We start from the raw sequence: 25,379 nt of genomic DNA, 5'->3' as shown, positions 1-25,379 counted from the left end.
GCAGGGGTGCTGAGGTTAATTGGTCAAATTTGTATTTGTCGGCTAACGGTTAAATGGTTAATTATCAACATCCCTAAACTACACTCAAACTAAGGTAAAACAATTAGTTGCTGCTGCTTTACCTGTGATACAAAATCATATGAGTACTGTGACAAAATGTGACTTTAAGCATTGTGGAAGGTGACTGACGCCTCAGGGTTACTGAATGCAGAGTTCAGGCAGTAATACCGCAAACCTGTAGGCCTTACTTGACGAGCGTGCTTCTTATACCAGTTCTAATACACACTACTTTGTACCGTCGAGACTCTCTGTACATGCTAAAATGCTACCTGTATATTTAAAAATACCAAAGACACCGCTCGGAGGCTTTCGGCAGCAATGCCACATTTTTTATCTATAGATTCTTTATATGAATACATATATAGAGGCCACAATATCACCATAATAAATATTTGGGAAAGATAACTAATCTTAAATTGCTGAACTTCAATATGTATGTTCAATACGTTTTAACACTCAATACCAACACAACATGTTAGCGAGCCCTGCACTGTTGTGATCTAAAAGGTGCACTTTGTCTATATCTTGAAAACCCCAACACATTAAAGTTCTATCCATTCAAAGGTTTTCACTTGTACCAAAGTAACATACAGTATGTTTGGTGCATCCCAGCACGAATGCAAATATTGCTTTACAGCTTTAAACTAGTTGTTTCGTGGCAGTTCTTTTAGTTGTTTCATAGTAGTTTTAAAGTCAATAGAAGTACTATTGATATAACAGAGGCAGACACTTTTTTCTTTTTAAAAAAGAAAAACCTTTTTGGGTTTTTTCCCAAAATAGTACCTCATATAAAACATTATTTCCCATTAGAGGAGCTTTGATGTAATTCAACTTCATCCAAAGTGAAGAAACTTGGATGCTGGATTCTCCTTACACTGCAACCAACAGCACAACAACCAATATCTCCCTATGGTCACAAAGTCAAAACAGCTGCCCTGCACTTTAAGCAGCCCTGAACTGATGTGGAGGTATTTTGCAATTCAGGGTGGACCTAATTCATCGCCAGTATCAATGTGCTTCAGCAGAAAGGTACAGGTCTTCTGTCTTTATTGGACCAGATGCTAATCTCTCACATACTGCTTCTAACCTCATCAGAAACAATACTCCGGGCATAGTGCAGTATCATAAAATAATAGAGAATGAGTATATCCAACAGTGTTATATAACACAGAACACGTAAATCCTTTGATGTTTGGTGGAAAACAACACAAAGATATTAGGTAAAAAGAGATTTAGAGGAGAGTTACTCAACTCAAAAGACTAAAACTTCTTCCTACATCAAATATACATGGTTACCTTATTTAAGAATGGTTCTGGCTAATATTTATATATATTATTTTAATTATACAGATGCAGATAGAGAGTATTTATTATAGAGCTTTGATCGGGACCAGAAGAATCAGCCCTGACCCCACATGAACCCACATAGTTTCTGTCCGAGCTAGACCCGAGCTGAACCACGGCAGCAGTTTTGGGCCTGAACCTGTCAAAAAAAGCAAAAAAATACAACTTAATAGGCTAAAAGTAGAAGCTAACTTCCTGAGGCAGACATTAAAGTGCATATTATATGTAAAAGGCATCTTCACACCAAAAGACTGCTCAAGTAGCACAACTAAAGTAGTTGTAAACTCAGCTTTTTTAACAGTGCACTGTCATGCATTTCTTATGGAGGAGAATGAACAAAATGGGGCTGGAGGCAACAAACAAGTAGAGTCTGATACATTCATCCTCTGCTTCAACTTAGCAGTGATGGATTACACTTCTCAGGCAAGTGGCGTGTCTGTGTGTCTTTGTTTTGAAGCAATTAATGAAGAGATCGGGGTCCACTTTCCAACGAGTATGTGATATAATGCCATCCTTTAATGACCGACAAAGAGCTAGTGATTAGCCAATGGAACTGGCCGGAACATTTTAAGAAATGATCCTTGTGTGGAGCTGAAGAGGTATTAAAGACCTTTGTGTAAGAAAGTAACCGCTATTAGTTTAATGAGGATGGTGCATGACACCATGGAAACACGCATTGTCTTATTGTGCAACAAAATCGGTAAACTGGAAAAGATCAGCACGACAGAAACAATCCACTGAGTGGAATATTCCTGCGCCACAGTTCCTGTGTTTCTTGCCCAGTACCAATGCTAATTTCCATGAAAACACTGCCATAAGTTCCATGGCAGTTACAGTATCTTGTTAGATACAAGACCTTTTGCTGAAAGACCTTTTGCTGCTCACTATATCTTCTATATCAACCGCAAAATGATAACTACAAAGAGACATCAGCAGGTTATTTTAGCCGTAATGACTAAATCTGTACTTGAGATTACAGAAGTTCCTGTTGCGTCACAAAGAAATTAAGTATATTTCAATATGTCTGATCACGATTAACTCTTTCCAAAAACTGTAAACTTTGATGTTGTACCAAAGTACTATTCATTCTGATGCCTGAAAGATTGTCTTAGTGGCTCGATAAGAACATTGTTTGAACTTTGTAAACATTATATCAAGTCACTGCAGCACTAAAATGTTCTCTAAACCACAGGAAGTCATGGCGGATCCAGCGAGCCTCAACTGTTTTCATCTTCTCTGTTTATCGCTCTGACAGCACAGATTAGGGGACGGGACAAACATTTGTTTTGTTAGGCTATAGAGCACAGTGGTTAGGGTGAGCTGACACAGATGATTTTTTCAAAGGGCACAGGAAGAAATTATGTTCCAAAATTCCAAAACAGAAACTGAAAGGTCATGTTTGCCATTAAAGTGATATTTCATTGTTGCTCTTCAAAATGCTCCCATGCATTTAAGTCACAGTCGCTATAGTTCCACTGATGAGGAAGTTTCCATTTCTTTACTCCAACATAAACTCATTGACAGTAAAGCTGGATTACCAACCTGGCAAAGTGGGTAACTGCCGCTGGGCCTCAATTCTCCAGGGGCCACGAAAGCCCCAGGTTTCATGCAGCAATTTGCCTGTTTGTTGTTTTAATTCTTTTGGGACACTTGAAACTGTGTACTACTAAAGCTCAGTACCAGCTGACTAACTGCCTGTAGGTATCATGAGACCCGGCCCTGAAGAGAGTGTGAAGAAGCTTTTACATTAATTTCTGTTTAATCAAATAACCACAGAGTTAACCTGCATATATATGTAATATTCCAGAATAAGAATACTGTTCACAATGAGCAGTGAGGGAGTTGTACATGGAGTTACCAGCATTATCTTTGCCCTGGGGCCCCTTCAAGAAGCTTAACCCAGCCATGCAGTGACGTAGTGCATGATGATTTAGAATAATAGGAATAAGAATAAAGAATCATTACTAATTTCTTTATTTGAAAACAGCTGGAACTGGATTAGTTGTATGTGCCTCATCATTGTAAAGCAGCACACACCTGAATACACACACATCCAGGCTTTCTATTTTAAAATAACTCCAAAGACAATATTATACAATAACTCCCAACAATGAGCAATAAGTTGCAATAAACACCAGACTCAGACTCAGATCTCAGACATCAAAGCTCATGTCTGTAATTGTTCCATTATGCATCACAAGTCAGGACTGCAGGAAAAATTGTAGATCTATAAAAGTGATATTGTTGAATGTTCAATATCAAATAAGGTATAAACAATGTCTTATTAACCCCTATGCTTTGCATTATGACTCATATTATGAAGGCAAATGTATGTTGACAACTAGTGCTCACACAACTTTTGGCTAATTCTGTGGTAACTCTTATAGGGTCTTACTGGGCCATACCGTGGGCTGCTACAACCACCAAACATTCTTCTGGGAAGGATTTCAAAAAGATTTCAGAACCTGACTGCAGGGCAGGGGTTCCACATATTATTTCGCCACGTAGCAGAAGCACTTAAATATTTCCCAACCACACCTTTGTGGCATCGACTTTAATGTATCATCATTAGGGCTCACTCACATTACACACAGCAGGCTGCATTCAGGTTCATGCGGGGTTATTCCACCGTGCACACTAAGCAGCACAGTAAACTTCATTTCAGATTTTTGACTGTTAAATATTCATTGTATTACCAAAAATGCAGGTAACATGTTGGGGAAACTAAATATATGTACAGTAGCCACACAGCCATAATGCCCGTTTTGTCCCTCCACCAGTAAAATATTCAAACAAGGTATGCGCCAATGCCGATAGAAACGTGCATCTCCGGAGCCGTCCTGCTGCAAAATACAGCTGCACGTTGGCGTCATCGAGTATGTTTTAAAATGCCTTCTGATCATGGTTTATGTGTTTATATGCCTTTGCATAACCAATCTATGAAATATATACTTTACTGCTTGCAATATGAGAGGGACATCTCCTCTACTTCCCTTATGTACAGAGTGTATACAGCTCCATTGACATGCCCTTCCTTATAGATACACATGAGAGGTACATGTATTTCATTGTGTTCTTTAATGATTGTGCAGCTGTAACTTTAAAAATACTGATTTAAATAAGTTATGTAATGTAACAAGTTCAAATATAAGAATATACAATCTCTCACAGCTAAATAAGAACATTACTGCTGAACCTATAGCTCATTTTCACTTTAGTAGCACTAATGGAGAAAATGCTCATCTGCTTTCCTCTCCCATCTGAATGTGCTGCAATGATTAATGATCCCCACTGTTCTGACTAATACAGTTTATTCTCTCATTAAGCTACAACAAACTTTGTACTCACAGGGAACTGTAACAGTCTCCATTATGGATTGGCTCATTACTGCTAAAATAAACTGCCCCTGTTTTGCCAGCTTCCACTTGTATAGGTCCAGCCAAATAAGCTGTGCGCTCTGTTATGGATGACACAGCTCCACACACTCTTGCTTCTCCTGTGGCTGCTTATATGATTTCCTCCTTTTAGTGAAAACATGAGGGAAAACATACCTAAGTAAGCAAATCAGGGAATTACTGGGAACAAAACCGAAAACGCTTTGAAAACACTTACATTAAGGGTTTGGAACAAAGTAAATAACTTTTAAATGGTATACTTATTTTGCAACACTAAAAGCAATTACAGTAGTACTTTAACAATGCATATATAAATACAGTTAATAGATGATTATTTTTATGAAATCAGTGTGGCACATTTCAGAATTAAGACAAATCGAATAACTACATATTGTAAATTAATTATTAATTTCTCCATTATTATTATTATTATTATTATTATTATTATTATTATTATTATTATTATTATTATTATTATTATTATAACTGGTGTACACCATCTTGTGGAGGCCTCAAAAACTACAACTGAATCAGGCCTATAACAAATGGAATGATGTGTGAACTTTATGTAAAGGTAGATGAAATGCACTCGTTTTAAATTGACCTCTGGTATTGTCGAGTTAGTTTATGGATCACTTTTGTCGTAGACATTTCCTAAATCCAAGGGCACATTTTTATGATAGAAACTTGAAATTGAAAACAGCAACCTAAGGGGTTCAATGTAGTGAGAGTAGTGTAGTCCTGCTGTATGAAGATATTCCTCCTTGTCACCTTTGGAACAGAGATTTCTTCCAGGTGGTAGACTAGATAAAACAAATTAGGCTGATGTGGCCACATGGTGCTGACAAATTGGCGGGTTTATAGTTTGAGCCAGCATAAATAATGAACACTGGCCAGCAGCTGCCCATAAAAAGCGAGACCAAGTGACTTACTCAATACCCATCTCAAAGTGGTACACATCCAAGACATCAACAGTCAGCAACGAGATGGACAACAATCAAGGGTCAAGTTCTGTATCTATAAACATAAACCAGGAGTCTAAAAAACATATATTTATGTTATGATTTTTTTAACTTACCACCAACCAAACTGGCATCACTGATTGCCTGGCGACATTACCCTTTTTCTTGTTTAGAATCAATGGCCAAACTCTTGATGTGGCCACTTCTGGACCGACGTACCTGTCTCAACTTTGGAGTGGTCTGTCCTCTCTGTCACCTTCTCCTGGCTAATGAGGTAATCAACAATCCGCACGCCGATTGGTGGCTCGGTGTGGTTCCACTCCATGATGACCAATGAGCTGCTGGGCTCGTAGATGTAAGACAGTTTCAGCCTGGCAACAGAATAACAGAGATGCAAAACCACACCACTGAGTGAAACGTTGTCAGAAAACTGGTCTCATTACTGTAATTGGCAGATAACATTTTCCCTTGTGTTCTGCAAAACTGCAACCCAATGAAAACACATTCTGCAATAGCACAAACACTTCCATCAACAGAAGATATAGCGATTTAACCCCTAACGTCTTGATCTGCAGCTGTGCAGCATTGAGACCCATGTGCACAGAGGTTTTCATGCCAACCAATCAATACAGCAGCTCATTTAATTGATTAGCACTCCCAAACCGGGCAGGAGAAATAAATCAAGGGCTGCTATAATCATGGAGACATTATAAGACAATGGACCCGTGGGAGCAGAACAGGTATCATGTCCCGCCCGTTCAGTAATCCATCCATAATATTAGGTCTTATTATAAATTCTGTGTGCACATGCATCCTGATGGCACATTACTAGAGACCATTACAGAGTTCTGCCAGTAAAATGATGGATGGTATGTGTTTGAAGAAAGGTAATAATATAAGTTACTAACTTAGGTTGAGGAAGTGGGGCGCAGGTGGGCAGTCCGTCTGTGCCAAAAGCGCTGGAATCGCAGCGACACCAATCATCGATAACATCACCTTTCCCCGAGCACCACAGCATGCTCATCATCGCCTCCTGAAGAGCCTACGGAAAGAGAGAGAGACAAAAAAGAAAAAGCGTGAAACCTAAATTCTTAACCTTAACCCTAGGCCATTGGATTTTGGAAATACTTTCATTCTTTAAAAAAAACGTGTCAGTTTATCAGAGAGGAATATATTCACGCCCGTAGTAATTATATACGTATATGGAAACTTGAAAGTATCAACATATGTCATAAATGTAACCTGTGCATCGTGTCTATCAGCTGCACAGCAACCTCCAAACAGCCTTTGTCCATAGCAGCGGCTTTATCTGTCTGCCTGAGCTTCAGGATGAAAGTCTGACCCCCCCAGGAGCGTGGACTGCACCGTATCGACCTTACTTCCTGCTGCAGGAGTATAAGCTGTAACGACGTACGATATCGATGGAGTCAAAAAAGTCACAGCACAGTCTGGCAGATTATGGCACAGCATGATGCCAGCAGGGTAAGGCATGATACTCCAAAAGCAAAGGACTTCTCGCTTTCTGTGACCCTCTTTTATATTGAGGCTGAGGTTTTTCGACCATAATGGATTACCCACATACACTTAGAAACACATGTTTTCATTGCAGGATACCATTTAATAGAATGACTGAGGTTTATTAATCACACACTCATACTAATGCCTGTCATTTTTACATTCTTATTTACTGCAAATAAGGTAGCTAAGATACAAAAATGGTCGAATGATATTGTAAAATAAATGCTTCCCTTAATCTTTCACAGTTCAGGAAGAGTCACGGACAAAATGATATATTGGATTCTGTAAGAAATTGGTGTTTTCAGACATTAGACAGAACCAGATAGTTAAGGAAACCACAGTACACACCTGGTAGGTCTCATTGTTGGACACCAGTTCATAGATGGGTGCGGACTTGGTGATCTGCAGCAGGACGGGCTCGGACTGCTGCCGCCCTTGCACCATCCTCGGGCTCATGTGGCAGATGTGACAGGAGCGCGGGCACTGGCCTTGGCTATTGCAGTCCATGCGGACGCCGGCTGCCATGCGCTTCGCACCAGTGTCCAGCAGACTGGCGATGTACGCTGGGTAGGTCAGCGTCCTCGGCTCCTTCTCGCGCTCCTCTGACTCCTCCGAAGGCGAGTTACCTGATAGACAAAAAGGAGGTTGTTTAAATAATAATATGTCTGCAACAGACTAGGTAAGGCTTGTTTTTAGCCTAGCTGATTTTACTACAGAAGCAGTTGATGACTGGATAGGAGGAGTGAGGAGTCAGCAATCAATGACGGTATAAAACAGTCAATAAAATAGTTCTTTCAAAAATTGTGAATCACCGAAACCACGAGAGGTCCTTGAGTCATAAATGAGCACAAAAGATACAAGTCTGATGTCCAGTAGTATGCGAGATTAGACGTGGACAGACACACACACACACACACACACACACGCGAACAAACACATTATCTCCCCACAGGCTTACGCCTCGCAGAGATAATTCAATGTATCAAAGGCAAATATCATGAAAGTGAATCATAAAATAAAAATAAATAAAACATGTCTAAAGCCTTGTGATATTGTTACTCACATATATATGAACTAGATAGATGACGAGCTCACATGTTCCTTGTAATGAGATCAGGGAGTAAGAGAATGGAAAAAACCCTCAACTGAGATATTCTCTATATCACAGGCAGAATACATGAGCCAGAATGTACATATTTGAGCCATAGCTACAAAGAGCTCAATGTTCCCTCTAGCAAAGAAGGTGTATGGGGAGGCCTCTGCTGAATAATGAATCGTTTACTATTGTTTTTATAGCATGTTATTGACCTTCATGAATTTTTCCCAGTTCAGTTTATGGGACTTGATTCAACTCCTCAAAAAACACAATCAGCTCTGATTTTACTAGGCGGCTGTGGCTCAGGGGGTAGAGTGGTCGTCCAGCATGTCGATGTTTCGATCCCCAGCCCCTGCACTCAGCATGTTGAAGTGTCCTTGGGCAAGATACTGAACCCCAAATTGCTCCTGATGGCCAACAGTGTGTGAGTGTGTGTGAATGGTTATCACTACTGACGAGCTGATGTGCACCTTGCATGGTAGCCTCTGACTCTGTATGAATGTGTGTGAATGCATGAATGCTGACATGTGTTGTAAAGCGCTTTGGGTGATCGCAAAGATTAGAAAAGCGCCGTGTAAACGCAGTCCATTTACTAGAGAAACAACATTTTGGTCAAGGACATTTGTCCATTTGTCCTTTTCCCGGATGCCACTTTTAATTGAGTGTAACTTTTGTATAATGTAAATATGTGAATAAATATGTTATTTTGGGGCATCCACTTGCAAGGGAGGCTAGAGAGCAGGAAGAGAAGGAAACAAGCTTGATGCAGCTTTGATGATATTTTTCTTTTTTTAAAAGGGGAATTTTTCCAATTACCATTTTGGGAGACCTCTTGGCTGTGAGAAAATACAGGCAATTTAATAGCTCAAGCACCAATTAGAGAATAGGCTTGTTGTGCGAGCTGCCTTTGATGGAATACAACTCAGGTTTATGAGCCATCGGCGAGCACACAAGCTCAGGGACCAAACATATGCACAAGAATGAAGGCAAAGGGGAGGCCATTTTTCTAAGAATATAAAATATGAATAATTGAATCTTTACTTTTTGTTTCACAACTCCTTTAAAGTGATCTTTTGCACTTTCCTTTCTTCTTTATTCTTCTTTATTCAATGTGACAGATGTATGTCTGTATTTGAAGTACGTTTCTGTGTTTACTTTGTGTGTTTTGAGCTGTATGCTTTGCAAGAAGAGGAGTCATCTCAATAAAGGTTATTCTGTTTATGTAAATTGGGATGAACACACACATCCTCACATTTAAAGGAAACTGCATTTCTCAAACACCCGCATTCACACCCCCACTCTTTTTAAGAACAAATAGTTTTGCACATCATTTCTTGCACTTAAGAATTTAGAAGAAACAACTTATCTGACTTTGATGATAAAAATACATCCAAGCAGACAAATACAAAAGCCAGAGAGAGACAGCGTTGGAATACCTTCATGGATTACCATAATGATTGTATTTGGAGGTGCACAGACAGCTGTGTATGTGTGTACCTGGGTGTGAGTAACTTGCCATTGAAAAGAGATTAAGAATTTAAGTGCCACATTAACAATATTCAGTGTTTACTTTTGCACGTTAGTAATTAAAGCCTTGTTGATTATACCTCATCTCCCACACGTCTCTGAAATACACACACTTTATTTTGTCTGACACCTGCTCATTTTTACAGGTTTTCCAAGAAATGTCATGATTAACTAATTACAGTTAAGTAATGGTTGATAAAGTTTCTGTACAGTCAAGAAAAAGAAACAAAATAACTCTTCAGACATTCTGATTACTTAGGTGAAAAAAGTCCTTGTGATGACCTCAACAAAGGTTTATTTTACAAGGTATTTCAGGAGTCAGGAGGTAGTAAGAAAAGTAAATATATATATTTCATTCTTTGTGTGTGTAAACCTAAACCAACACAATGTAAAAAGTAAAACAACTCAAAGCCACTATGTGATTTCAAAGGGATTATAATCAGAGCTGCAATGATTAGTCGACTAATCAATTGAGTGACAATTAATAACTTATTTGACCGATGAACCATTATAGTAAATTCTCAAATGTCTCTCAACTATAGTGATTTCTAGCTTTTCTCTGTTTTATATCATATTAAACTGAGTATATTTGGGTTTTGGACTGACCAAAACGAGACATTTAAGACATCACCTTGGTTTTTGAGGAACTTCTATGGACAATATTTACTCAATCAAACGATTGTGCCTAATTAAATAATCCAGAAGATAGTCACCAGATTGATCTATAACGAAAAATAATCATTACTGTCAGCTATCATTATAATAACTTTAGAATAGTTGCAATAGGGTAAGTTTGTGTTTGTTTGTAGTAAAGATTTGAATTCCTTGAATGAATTAATTCCATTCATATTAAAGCCCCTGGGTCAGATCTGTGGGATTTAATATTGGCGTGCGCACACATTGTCGCACTGCAACACTCCCCATAAATCACCAAAAGATACTAAAGAAATAACGGAAGTGAGGCCAAGAAAACAGAGCTACTCAAAGCACAGTTAAATGAGCAACACAAACCGCTGGTTCCTATCTAATGCTGCAGAGACAGAGAGACCACGGTGCACCTGGGCCCTTCATATAATTTGATAATCACAGCAGACCAAGTGCAGGTGAAAATACAATTCAAATAAATGCAAATAGGAGCAGGGGGAGCACATAACAACCCACAATTATCCAATATTCTAAACAACGATAAATGACACTCGACCTGGGAAATGTAAGTCAGGTGTAATGAATAGATGTCTCCTTTGATAACAGAGCGGCCTCCAGACGCAGTAGTGGACTGGAAACAAAAGAAATAGCTGTATTTGTGGGTGTATATGATTATATTTATCCCACAGAATCAGAACATTCCAGGTCTAATAATATAGTTTATTTGCAATTCCCTTGCTAGTCGAGGGTTTATTTGCATGCGGGTGCATGTTGTTCATGTCCTTGACGATGCAGTTCGAGGCCTCGTGATTGGGTCACTGAGACGAATCGACAGATAAGCCCTTACCAATCCGAGGAAGGTTTAAGTAAATGAGGTCTGATAGATGGGGCGCATCACACAGACAGAGGGAGAACAACACAAACTCTGGACGTTCGCACATCCTGACCCCTCGGCAGCATTGGTGCGTGCGTGTGCAAGCATTAAATGTCTAAGTGGAGGAACTCTGCAGGCCGCGACTCTACTTGAATAATCAAAGACAATAAAGAAGAAGCTTAGGCTTGTAGCGTGTGTGAGTAGAAGCAAATCAATGAGAAACAGAAAAAAACCTAGGAAGAAAGAAAGCCCATGTGGAACCCATGTGATCGTGTACGGATGCGCGAGCACAACATATTTCCATTCACAGACTTCCTCATCCGAATGTTGCCAAGGATGTCAATGTCCTTGCACTGCTGACCGGCCAGACTTTAATCTATCCCTGTCAAACTGGCTCTCTTCCCACTAATCAGCTCTCATCATTCTATCTTCACTTGCCACCGGCTGGCAGACGGAAATTAAATGTGGCAGTTATATTAGGACAGCTGGGTGCATTTTAGAGCAAATAAGACGGTCAATGATTAGTTCAGTTTAGATTTGGTTTAGTTCAGTGTCAGACCACGGGGGGGATATCAAAATGGACAAGCAGCCCGGGCTGAAGACACCTTATGGCCAAACATACACCATATATTATCACACTCTGAAATGTACTATTTAGGGGCCACATAGACATCATATGTAAGTACTCAAAGCAAGACTGTTATTATTCAAAGAAGAAAAGGCACATTAATTCAATAACAATATGGATATTGCTGTTTCACTGGGATCAAACTCAGTAAAATCCAAGCAGGTTTCATTTAAAATATTTGGGTGAACATACAACTTCTCTTATAATGAATATCACTGGGTCTGCCTGGTGAGTTAATGACTTTTCTCCACTTGTTTTACTACATGTTACTACACTACATGTTAGTATTCCCTATTAGTTTTTGTCACCTTTCTGCTCTCCACCAATGACTGCCAGAGTAAGTTTGCTGATGACTTGGTGATTGTCAGGCTCCTGAGGTGGGCCATGGTCCAGCCTTGGACGACTTCTTCGAATGGTGTGATGACTCTTACTTGCAACTCAACGCCTCTAAGATAAAATATATGCTTTCAAAACCCTCCTGTCATGGCACTGACTTTTATCAATGGTACGGCTTTTGAGACAGTAAACTGATACAGGTACTTTGGCACAATTACTTTTACGTAATTACTCCATCTGCTAAAAAGGCCATAGAAAGTTGAGGGGTTTCAACATTGTCAGATCGCTCGTGAATAACTTTCAATCATCTTTTACTGAGTCGTGATAACTTTTGCAATAATTTGTTGGTTTGGCAAGTCTAGCATAGTCAACAAAAATAGGCTGGGACAGATTGTTAAACTTTGCCAAAAGACCATTGGCACTAACTTGAAAGATCTTGGCCATGTTTATCAAATAAGAGCCACTCAGAGGGTAAAGGCCATCTTGGCAGACCATCAACATCATATTAATGAAGTTTCAACTCCCTCCATCTGGGAGGAGATACACTTCCCCTAGGAGGGCCAAATCACAGAGGTATCTACCATCACGTGTTCCCTCTGCTGTTGGGGTGTTAAACAAGCTGTAGGCCTAGTTGCTATTACACACTTTAACAAAGGGCTGATGGACTCTTTGTGCTTTTATAACTTGTATTGTATTATGATGACTGATGACATCTACTGTAGGTTGTATATGTCTCTATGTAGTGTTTATGTATTCTATGATGTGTATTGGTTGTGTCGACTGCTGTCTGTAAACCTATTTGTCCCTCAGGAACATTAACTATCCAATCCAATATCAGAGTTGACGCTGACACTGTACAGCAAGGCTTGCTTTAAAAACATAATTTCTTCTTATATTCTTAAAACCGCTGTGTTTTTATGGTTAATTTTTTAAGGTGAGGATCCCAGACAGGGCTATACGGATATTTGGTTTACAACATTGTCATTCTGAGGTCCTTGTCCTGATCTTGCTTTCTAATCTAGGATTTTTGTCCTAGTTTTCAATGAGGGGCTTACTGGGTTCTATTCTAATTCAAACATGGCACCATGTGTAACTTCAAAAGAAAGGATATAATTATATGTCATAGTGACTTGTTAACAGTACCTACTAATAAAACCCACATTACTACTTTTGCTTTTTAAATGAACACAACTGCTGTTGTTTTAGACATGACAACTGTTGTTCCAATGGCCTTCAAGAACATTCTGTGAAAAGCCTCTCTTGACCACTTAAAGAGCCACAGACACACATCAAGAGTCGATATAGACTCACCCAACCAGCTCCTCTGGTGGAGAGGTGGTGGAGTATCAAACTCCCGGGCTCGGTAACTGCTTTATTTCTTGACAGGCTCCTTTTACTGTGATAAAGCTTGTCACAGGAGATCACCAGATAAGAAGTGGCCTTTTAGATCCTAAATGGACTCTCCACAATCATATAAAGCATCCCAAAATAAAAATGCACATACATCTTGTTGTACATAAAAGTACAAAGATGGATGTGATGAGTTCAGGGACAAGGGTGCAGGATAATACTTTCCGTTGTGAATGAATGTCTCCATCCTCCCAAGGTGAACTACGGGTTGTTGCTGCGAGGTAAGAATGTTTTTCTCTCTAATACTCCTGCTGTATATTTTCTGTCACACAAAATAAAACGAGAGCACCATATTATTCTTTGAACTTTCGCTTAACATCTTGCTCCTTTTGTCATTCTCAGCTTTTCTTTGTCTCTTTTTACAGCATATCCTCTCTATGAGTCACTCACTATCTTACCCAGTAAAAAGCGCTATCACACATTTTTTCCGCAATTCAAATACATGTGTGGTAGTTGTGAGGAAGGAAAGCTGAAATATAACATTCCTTCTCTGCATCCCCAGCTAAATACAAGAAAACCAATCTCTTTTATCTCACTTTTCCCGACAGTTTCTCTGCTTTTGAATGTATTTTTCTCACGTCCCCCTTTTTTCTTCTGTCAGTCTTTGTCTCTTTTAAAGTCTACAAGGTGAATTTGCACATTTATCTAACCATCTAAACTGCTGTCAACTTCAACCGACACACACAAACACACTCTAATGACTAGAAGTATATCGCTTTGATGCAAATAAAACTCAACAAAAATGCACACACATACACCAAGTTCATAGAATGTAATCTGTGTTTGATAGAGTCAGACATCTCTCAAAAGTGAGTACAAGACAAAATGCAGAAAAACAACCTCCATATCCTCCTCGATTTCGTATTATTCCAAAAATACAATTCTGGTTCCAATATTTGCTGGACACCACGCAATTTGATCTATTTCTGACCCCTGGGGTTGAGCAGTACCTTTGTGAGCCCATGTGTGTGAGCATGTGATACTGTAAACATATTTCAGTTATAGAAGCGTTGAACGTGATTTAGGTCAGACTTTACTTCTTGTGCTTAGACCTTAGGTTTAGCACTGAAGCTAGCAAACAGTTGTTACTCAAAGTTTGGAACCCACCATTGCAGTTACACTCAGCTTTACGCAACTGTTTTATTTCATTTGGCTAATTCTTTTTTTATTTACGGCCCTCTAACTTCGTTCTCATCTACCATGTTTCCAACTGTAGTTACCGTGTTACTTTCACCGAACGGCAGATACACATAGTTAGCGACTAGAGGAGCTGCGTTAAGTATAATAAATAACCTCAAGTGATGTCACTTGAGTCAGCGTCACTTGAGTCGGAAGACAACAAGTTTGAAAATGAAAAATAAAAGATGTGGTTAGAAGAAAGGGAGTTTACCAGACCTCTGTACACTCCTCATCTCTGCTTGATATTGCGGCTCCAGGCTACATTAGCCGCTACTAGCATAACACAGCCAGATCTTTGACAGAACTGTCAGCGGTTAAGTTGCAGTGTGGGCTATATGGGCGCCAGGTTTTGACAATAAAAAAGAATGCGTTGTACAAAAAAAGACTATAGCCTATGTCTGCCGCATCAATTTGAATCATTTTTTGAAGTGAATTGGACAATTTTATAGGAGTTTGATACAAAATTGGTGGAGAACTTTTTCAACACTGCGGCAGCTGTGGCTCGGGAGGCAGAGCAGGTCGTCTACCAATCAGAAGATACTAATCCCCAAATTGCAATGGGTAAATGTTGGCATGAAGTGGAAAGGCACTTTAAGTGGTCAAAAGGCTAGAAAGGCGCTATCTAAGTACCATTTGCTGCAGTGGTGGTGGTGGGGGGGTTAACGTTTTAAGATATTCATCACAGCAGAATGCTTGGACATGGCCTGAAAACCAATCTTTCATACCAGCTGAGACCTAATAGGCTTCACTAAACTGTAGACACAGGACAGATGAATGGTGGGAAACTCGCAGCATGAGCATGTATTAGGATTTGTGTTAATCATTGGGTTTGTGTGTGTGTGTGTGTGTCGGTATGAATCTGGGGATTTGGTGCTGCTTTGACCCATGCTGCACCAAGTGGAATGACTCATCATCTCTATAGCACACAACAGATGGAGCTCAAAGCTTTTCAGATTTGTGTAATACCTCTCCATGTACCCATTCCACCCGCACTATATATAACTCCCGCTAACTGACTCAAGTCGGTCCTCCTGTTTACAAAAATATTCTTGTGTTTATGGGCAAGAGCGAGAAGAGAAAGCATGGGATGTCTGTGTTAAGTCTGTACAGCATTTTGGTGTGGCCTTCATTTCCTGTCTCTTGGAAGCCTGCAGATCATCACCATTATATCGCCTTTCATCATACTTCTCTGTGAAGCGATGACTCATTTAATCACCATTCATCTTTGTGATCAAAGTGCTATAATTTTTTTCTCCAACTGAGGCTTTTAAATTAAACGCTTCACTCCGTGCTCCTGCATTTCCCAGCATGAACCCATCCCTCCTCCATCCTGAGTAGAATACAACGGACTACATTAATTAAGGAGTGCTTGTGTTTAGCCACTAGATGGTGCTAGTGGATCACTGACATTGCAGCAAGTTTTGGGAACAGGAGTTATCAATGTACACACTGCACTGTTCAGCAGACAAAAGCAGGGCAAATCCTACCTAACCTTTTAAATGTGCTTGGCCGAGATGAACATTATATGGTTATGGAACGTAATCATGAGTTCTCGCTGTTCTGAGAATGTCGGAAATAAAAGCAGGCAGTTGTAAATGGAAAAGCAGTGGGATGGAAAACTGCATTAAAAAGGGAGAGATCACGCCTATTGTATGTAGAGGAGAAAAATGATAAACAGAATTAGAGGCAGCAAAGAGGAAAGTGAACGAGACGCAGATAAACAATACTCCGGGTGTGTTATGTGTCTGTCTGTGTGATATATTCAAGACTCCAAACCTGCCGAATGGAATACATCAGAGTGCTTAAACAAATCTGTGTGACAGGCAAATCTTCTTAGATGTGTTGTGCCGTTTTTCTCCGCGTGTGTGCACATATGTGCGTGCACATTTGAAGCATCGCCTTCCCATACAGCTTTGTACCTGATAATTCACAGCAGCAGGGCGATGCTCTGCTCGTATCCAGCTGAAGCAAATTGTGAATAAATAAGTGTGCATGTTTCCCTCGTCTGCAAAGCCACGTTGAGATTCGGTGTGATTGCTTCTGCGTGGAGGATATGAGCGACAAAGGCGAGGCAAAGGGAAGATATTTGTTTGTTATTGTGTTTGTGTGTGCAAAAGGAGGAAGTGGCAGGGCAGGGGTAGCGTGAATTATTATTATTTTTTTGTCCAAGTGAGAAACTGATAAGTTGAGATGAGTGACAGAGAGAGAAATGTGTGTGGGTAGTGTGGCAGCATAACATTAACATGTGCACGCTCCACACTTGAACTCCCTTGTGATTCCATGTCAGCAGCACAATCAGCCGCATTAACAAGACAATCAGCACCAACTCACAACCTACCAGGAAGCTGAATATATTATATACATGTATTAACTAATGTATGCAAACGTACGTCTGCAAAGTACCATTTTAATTCATCTCGTGAAGAGATGCTAACTGTGGTAAATATGCATGATTTGGGGATTAGACAGGTCATCATTTACTCGTAGACCTGAGTTTGATCAATACGTGGCCACGACTGTTGAAGCATACTTGAGCAAGACACTAAAACCCTGCTGCTAACTGGCTCGCCTGCACCTCAACCAGAGCGCAAAACACATTTTCCCATCGTATCAATTTACAAATTGCTAATTTACTGTTGGAGCAGCTAATTAACTTTGGATTTATCACTAACCTCACATTAAGGAGTCAGCAATGAGGAAAGAATGAAGCTGAGGAAAACATATTATAGTAATTTGCTTGATAATTTACTAGTAATTACTATTCTGTTTACTGCTAAGAAAGGCTACTTTGCATCAAATAGCAGTTATAATAACTCAATAGCTGTCTACAAATCTACAACTTTATTATTAAAAAAAACATTAAAATTAATAGGATGTTGTCTGTGTTACTTCCCTTTTAGAATGAATAAAATATATCTGAAAAATAAATTAAAATGCAGGCATATTTCAATGTTTAGACAACAAAGGGATTTATTACTACAGGGTATGTTGCACTACAACATCCCTTGTTCAGCTGCTGGGTGTTTTCAGTCGTTTTCACAAGGATGCGCTGCAGTTGGTCGAGGCTTTATGTGTGAATGGTGCTGACTGATGCGTCTCACACCATCAGGAGGTCCAGCGTGTTTGCTGCAGGCCAGATATGCTAAGCGATCTTCTGAGCTCAGTGCTGTGTCACCTGAACTGGTAGTGCAACGCTCAGAGTGAGAAATGATTCAACTGGCACTGCTTTATGTTTCACATACAAATACAATCACACATAAAACCTCACTGAGATTTTGAAAAAGGCCCGTGGAAACATATTTTTCCAATCAGCATCTGATTTCTGAAATAATTAGAATGATTTCACTTCATTTATATAAGAAATATCTCTATTTGTGTCATTTGGAAAAAGATGATACCATGAAATATGAGGTAAAAGCGGTGGGGTTGTTAGCCTATAATGTCCTATGTTGCAAATCTGATTAAACTTTGCGTGTTGGGCTGTGCTGCATGTTTTTCACCTCTCTAACTCCCCAGGTTTCCTGTCTGTATCTACACGATCACTCTCATAGAGGCAAAATGGCAAAAAATAAAACACACGCCCACACAGTCTTGATGAAGCAGAGGAGTATTTTTCCAAAACTTTAACTTGCTACTGATATTTTAATATGATGTATATAATATGATATGATGTCAATATTCATGAACATTTCATTTAAAAGAGAAAAACTAAGGTTTAAAATGTTCAGGGACTTTACGTGTAAATATTAAAGGAATGGATGATTTTTAGTTTTGTTTAATTTATTTGACAACATTCCAAATACAGCAGTAAAACACAAGCGTATTTGACATTGTCAGGGATAAAAAGACAAATTCCAGGACTTATCCTGGTCCCTGTTGTTCCATCAGTTGATCTTCACCACACATGACAGAGACAGCATTGCAACGACACACTTCACTCGCCCATAGCAAACCACATACCAACGCAACAATCCACTTATGAGATACTAATATATGTATACATATTTTTTGTGCAACTCCTTAATTGCAAGAGGCAGCGTATTCCACTCTGTAGCACCTGCATAGATAAAGGAAACCTTACCCATCATGCTTTTGAATCTATAAAAGCTTCAGGTTAGGTTCCCTAGCTTTGGTATTTTGGTTAAAGATATGTTTGTGTTTTTTAACTGGTCTGCAATATTGTTTCATAGGGGAAACTTCTGTTCATGCAGTCCAATAGGGAACCAAATGATACTGGTCAGGTGAGCTGAAATCGTCAACTCAACTCCCCTCCACATACTGCTGTATTAATTTGGTCGCTCTCATTAGTTTCCTACATGAGAGCTCTATTTTTGGAGCCACATGTCTGGCATTTGAGTGCAGAACAAACCATAAAAGGTATTTTGTGAATATGGCTTTTCAGATAGGCAAGTATTCAAATTCCCTTTTCCGATTTTACCATTTCATTCATACACTGTGGGGGCAAAGCAGCGACTATACGGTGCGATACTGTGATGTTAGTAGAATATTATATTGTATCGTTATCTGTCTGTGACGTGTCTCCACCCACCTGCTTTTAGGACTATTTTAATACCATGTATAGAAATGGCTAGAGTTCAAGAAAAAAACGAAACTTATTTTTCTCCGATTAGATAGAAAAGTTGTTATATTTATAAAAGGGAGGTGTGCTAAAGGCTGATGGAAAGTGTTAAGAGTGAGATTTCGAGATTCGTTGTGGCATCCATGATTGAATGGATCACAGAAAGAAATATATTCCCCTTACTCAGGCATGGATCAACGGATAAAGAAGATGGAAAAGGCCTGGTCTTACATCATAGCCCGGAAACTACACAACCTAAAGTTATCTTAAAGTTAAACATCACTTTAATGCAACGATACATCTGCAGCATTACCCTGCCCCCGTACCCTTTTTTACCTTTGCATGCTTTCACACTCAAGCCTAGCTGAGCAAGGCCCTTCAATCTACCTCATCCTGCCTCATCAAACCCACCTACATAACCAGCCACTCAAACACACACAGAGAAGTAATCTACAGCAGCAACAGCAGACAGGGCTCGCTAAACCTTGATGGAAGCTTTATGTTTAAAGCAGTATGTGGAGCATGGCGTGCTGTGAACAGACGCTGTTTGTCTAAGTGCTGATTAGGGCTACTGACCGCGGCCTGACGGGCCCATTAGTGACATCTCCTTCATTAACGCTGAAGGGCCCATAACGCTGTCTGTCAGAATGTTTCTCTACATGTTCATCAACTTCACTTTCCTAACCTTTCACTTTGTCTCCTCATCCTTCTTCATGCATGTCTGTATATTTTTCCTAGCACGGTGTACTTTACATGAATATCACCTTCCACTGACAACGAGGGCTAGCTATGTGCTATATACACAGAAATAAGGCACGCTGGATGTTAGGATATCTCCTAGACATGTTTTTATTGGTTTTCATTGTCTGTGCAAGCTGAATCTTATGGAAAATGATCAAGTTGGCATCAGCATTAGGCTTCTTGAGCTATTTATGGCATTCCTAACAGCCCGAGTGGTTAGAATAAAAAATCAAAATAGTCAAAGCGCCTAAGCTAAATAAATCATTATTAGGAGCAAGTCCAATAGTAATGTTGATATCCTACTAATTTGCAGCAGCAAATACGTTTTCTAACGTTTTTTAACAAGTTCCATTGCTGAAAAATGAAAACTATGCATAAGTGCCAAACAACTGCAGTTCCAGAAATGGCCACTTGAGGCTGGCTGTAAAAGGTTTCAATCCCCATAGACCCCCACAGCAGAAATACACATGTTATATGTTGTTACATGGTACAACGATGGTTTTGGTCTCTAGCCAGTTTCCTCATCCATGACAACTGTACTGGTCATATAACACACCCGTTTAAAATATATTAAGGCTTAAAGTTATGCATAATTAAGGGTGTGAATGCTTGGTGGGTGGCGTCACAGGTTGCTAGCCGCTAGCTGTCTGCTCTGCTGCTCCATTGAAGCTCCACCTTTGTGCCCATTTTTGTATAAGCCGGGAGTTAGGCGGAGTCTGCACTCCCAAGATGGCGACAGCTGGAACCATTCACTTTGGGCTTCACAACGGCTCTTCAGAAACCTATGAGTGATGTCACAGATGCTAAGTCCATGTTTTATACAGTCTATGGTTTAAAAAGAAAAAGATCATAACAAGGAAACGGTAATAAATGTACAAGCCATGTAGCAAAACATTGATTCTAAACAAATCTGCAAAGAATTGACAGAAAATTTATTTTATTTGGTTTCCCAAAAAAACACATTGTGATTGTGACACTTAGCTAAGTTTAGGAAAAGATTGCGGTCTTGGTTAAATATCGAAAAAGTCATCGTGGGACATGACTTGTTTACTTGATTAACATTTAATCAAACACCATTGTCACTCTTATTTTGAAATCCGCTCAAATCCAGTAGCTATGGACCCTTAAGTTTTCAGCCAGTACTTTTCAAAGGTTGCTGACAAAGTTGTCATTGAACAGCTAACTAGTCATCTAAACACAGGTTTACGTCGCATGCAGTTTGGCTTTAGAGCAAATCATTCCACCAAAATAGCCACTTTACACATAATAGAGCAAATAAATTCCGTACGGTAAGCCAGTATTCACGGAGATGTTTAATTTCTACCACTTGTTTCTCTGTCTTTGTCTCTAGTACCTCTCTTTCTACGCCCCCGCCCAGCTGCTGTTCAACCTATAGTACATCACGGTGGGCTTGTTGAGCGATCTCAGTCAAGAACGATTTATCACTTTTTCCCCCTACATGCTTCACAGTCAAACATTACACCACAGGCTCTTTTCCTTCACAGATGTGTGAATTGTTGCGGGCTATAATGCAGAGCGGTGTGAGCTCGCCTGAAGCTAAAAGCCAGAGTAATGTAGTGTAGCAAAATGTTTCTTAGCTGATGGTGGTCTCCAGTCTCTTTTGGTTGCATCCCTGTATGGGAGAAGCGCTTCGAGGCTTTAATGAACTTCGGATCCAGGAGAGAGACAACTGAATAAGGTTTAATGAAGTTAGAAACTGCTGGTGGTTGAGAAATAACATCAAGCATGACTGGAAAAAAGGCCTGGTTTGTATCAGTGAAATAGTGCACCCTAAGAAGTTTAAATGTCTGTCACTGACTAAAAAATAACTCCTCTTTGACTGATGACCTTTTTTTTGTGTTTGCTTTTATAAACAGGATGAAGAATTGTTTGTGATTTTCTTTTATTTTGAAAATGATATTGAAGCTTGTCAATTAAACTTCTATTTCTCCCTTAAAAAAAGGTCAGAAGTACAAACCCAATGTAAATTAAAACAATATGTACTTTTTAATGTATAGTATAAAGTATGAACAGTACATTTTCCATAATATGAAAATAAAATTTCACATTTCCATTCACTTGCAAATCCCAAATGCACATTTAATGGCAAGTGGAAATGGTAAACAAAAGAAGAAGACATGGCCTGTCAATTTAAATGTATATACACAGTAGCTATATACTGAGGAATTGAATTAGTGACATACAGTGAAGGGAAACATACATTATAGGACTTTATCAATCTTAAAATACATCCACGATACAAGGAAGAAATGTAGTGTTGAAAACCATTGTTATGAACAAATAATGATCACAGATTTTCATTGCCTCCCACTTATCGCTAACAAACTGAGAACACATGAAAGGTCACAGAGCTTTTGTGAAGATTGCTGCTGAAAGGTGGTGTGAAAAGGTCACGCTACATTAGAAAACTCAAATAACTTCTAAATAAAATGTTACAACGACAGCTACTGCTGTTATGTCACAAATGCAGCTCTAAAAGTGCACCAAAAGGAGAAAGAATAAAATAAACTATCTGGTAACAAAATCTCCATCGTAAAAAGAAAAGCAGAAGCTTTTTGACATTTGCAACTTTTGATGAGCACAAATGAAGAAATCTGAATCTTTTTCTTCGATATTATATCATCATGTGAGAAAACAGTTTTAGGCCCTTCTGCCAGAAGGTCTGCATCTAACTTTAAAGTCTCCAGTCTACTTTACTATCAAATAGATCCAGAATGTTGTATTCTCCCTTTACACAAACACACCACTGTAACAAGGTGCTGGTTGCCAGACTGTTCTACGAGTTTACAGGGAGACGGAACAAAAATCGATAAAATGCGACAAGCGAACGCTCAGTGATAGTGAAGCAGAGCATAACAGAGCGGTCATTTAAAGAGTGGCGTTTCCACAATGACTACATTCCTGATGGTCACTTAACACAGGTGGCTGATCTTTGCAGATTCTCTTAAAGGGACGATTTCCCTTCTCCACATGTAGGGGAGTATAGACAGACTCATCAAGTGATAAGAGAAAGACAATTAACTTGAGAGCCATCGCAGCTCCATTGGAAGAGAAGATATGATGGGGGGGGGACAACATTGATATATGGACAGGCAAGTTCACGAAGGTGTCAGTATAGTTTGTCTTTTAGAGAAAAGGCAGGATCTTTAAGATCACAACACGTGAAATAATTCTCCGTCCCACTCACCAGCAATCCACGAAAAAATGATGATCAATAGAAGTACATCTTCTTCTTCAAAAAGCCCACGGCAGTGACGACATATCTATGTTAATGACAGTATTTAGGAGGCAGATTGGTTCGATGCAACTCAGCAGAAAGTTCTGCCTTGAATTTCTATATAAGAAGAAGAAGAAAAAATTCCTGTCCAAGTAAACCTTGAGGGCTATCACCCTGGACATGCTTACTACAGTGACTGCTCCAGAAATTACTCTCCATCAGGTTTGTTGGTGTGTGCCTCCCGGATTTTCCACACACACACACACACACACACTCACAAGAGAAAAAAATTACCAATGAAAGGTGAGAACCATAAAGGTCGACGATGCCATGGGGGATTTCTTTTTTTTTCACACCGATAAAGATCAATTTGAGCGTCTGAGGCTGTTGGTAATAAGATATAAGATGGTTGTAGGGGGATTTGTCTGCCAGAAATCTATAGCAGGGGCTATCAATTTTACCCAGCCAACTGGGAGTTACAGTGAAGATTTGACAGCCAGCACACACACATTCACACGCACTCGATATAATAAAACGCTTTTACACCTGGTTCTTGTTTCCCTGGGATCTGCCAAAGTGGAGCTACGTGTTGGGATATTTTTAATCTGAAACGTTTTCCTCCATTTTTTATCATCTACATATTTATTCTCTCACTGTTATTCTGCTGTGGGCGACTATGCAGGTCCATTTGGGGCCAGGACCTTATCTCTCCAAATGAGACTGGCAGCTGGCATTTTCTTCACCCGGAGATTACAGAGAGGGCGAGGCAGGGAAAGTTTTCTTCGCACTACTTTTGGACACGGTGCTGACCTTCACAACGGGGTCTGACACCGGCCCAACCACGCCTCACCCAAACAAGCCAAGAGAGAAATTAAAAACGGAGGAAAAGAAAATTGCGTAAAAGGCATCTTTAGTCTCTTTTGCCCTATGGCGCCATCGCTAACTAAAACACCAGCATATAAACTCCCGCTAAGAGCCAGCATAACCGTTTGACAATTGGTACGCAATTAAAATGTCTGACTAAGTGAGATAATCATATATTTAGATGTAAAATCAAATCTGACTGATGTTTAGCTATAGAAGAGGCATGTCTGTTACAGATCATCCAGGATGCTTTAACAATTATTTCAGGAGGACACTGACAGAGCACGGACACACAAGAAAGAGCATAGTGATTATTAGTTGGCTTTTTAACATTAACTACAGTAGACAGAAATAGCCTTTGTGATCTTATTTTAGGATTTCTGTGGCTGGACATCCTAATTTATTTTAAGAAATCTTATCAGGTGAAAATCCCTTACAGCACTGACGCTTATTTCCGTTGTTTGCAGAGATATCTTGGAATGAGTGGCATTAGACGAATTGGCGGTGTGTGAAACGGGTTGGAAATATTGAATTATCGAGTGCGTCATGTCCTGGATTACAAAAAGAAAACCTGTGTAAAGTTCACAGCAGTAAGAGAGGAGAATCACTTTTATCCAGGGTGTGTTTCAATCACTTTTAATTACAGAGGCTCAGAAGTAGAGGCTTATTGAAGGCTGTTGACAAGCCATAGGGCTGAACATAAAATCTCTCGCTGTGTAGGTAGAATCAAAGCCAGGAGAAAACACATCTCCCTGGGGAGCCCACTTCTCCGGTAATTATCTTCCAACAGCTCATGTCACCTCGCATATTGTACAAATTTGGAATAACGGACTCACTGCCTGTCACTGGTAATTTGTGCATAGCTGCTTTGCATCACGTCAAATCAACTGTTATAGTTTTTCATACAGAAATGATATGTTTGAGCGTATGCTCCTATATGCTACTTGATCTCAGTATTTTAGTGCATGTAGAGATGATTATGT

At 39.6% G+C, this 25,379-nt stretch overlaps 1 protein-coding gene across 1 annotated transcript in view; it reads right to left on the bottom strand.

Moving 5' to 3' along the window:
* Positions 1-25,379, bottom strand: part of astn1 (astrotactin 1) — a 345,150-nt gene that overhangs the window by 32,554 nt on the left and 287,217 nt on the right. The window contains 3 exon segments of the mRNA XM_029453477.1: positions 5,981-6,132; positions 6,670-6,803; positions 7,628-7,905. Of these exon segments, the coding sequence (XP_029309337.1) occupies positions 5,981-6,132; positions 6,670-6,803; positions 7,628-7,905 (564 nt within the window).

Source organism: Cottoperca gobio, chromosome 17 (assembly GCF_900634415.1).
Source record: "Cottoperca gobio chromosome 17, fCotGob3.1, whole genome shotgun sequence".
In the NCBI taxonomy this organism is placed as follows: Eukaryota; Metazoa; Chordata; class Actinopteri; order Perciformes; family Bovichtidae; genus Cottoperca; species Cottoperca gobio.
This window is presented reverse-complemented; position numbering and strand designations above follow the sequence as displayed.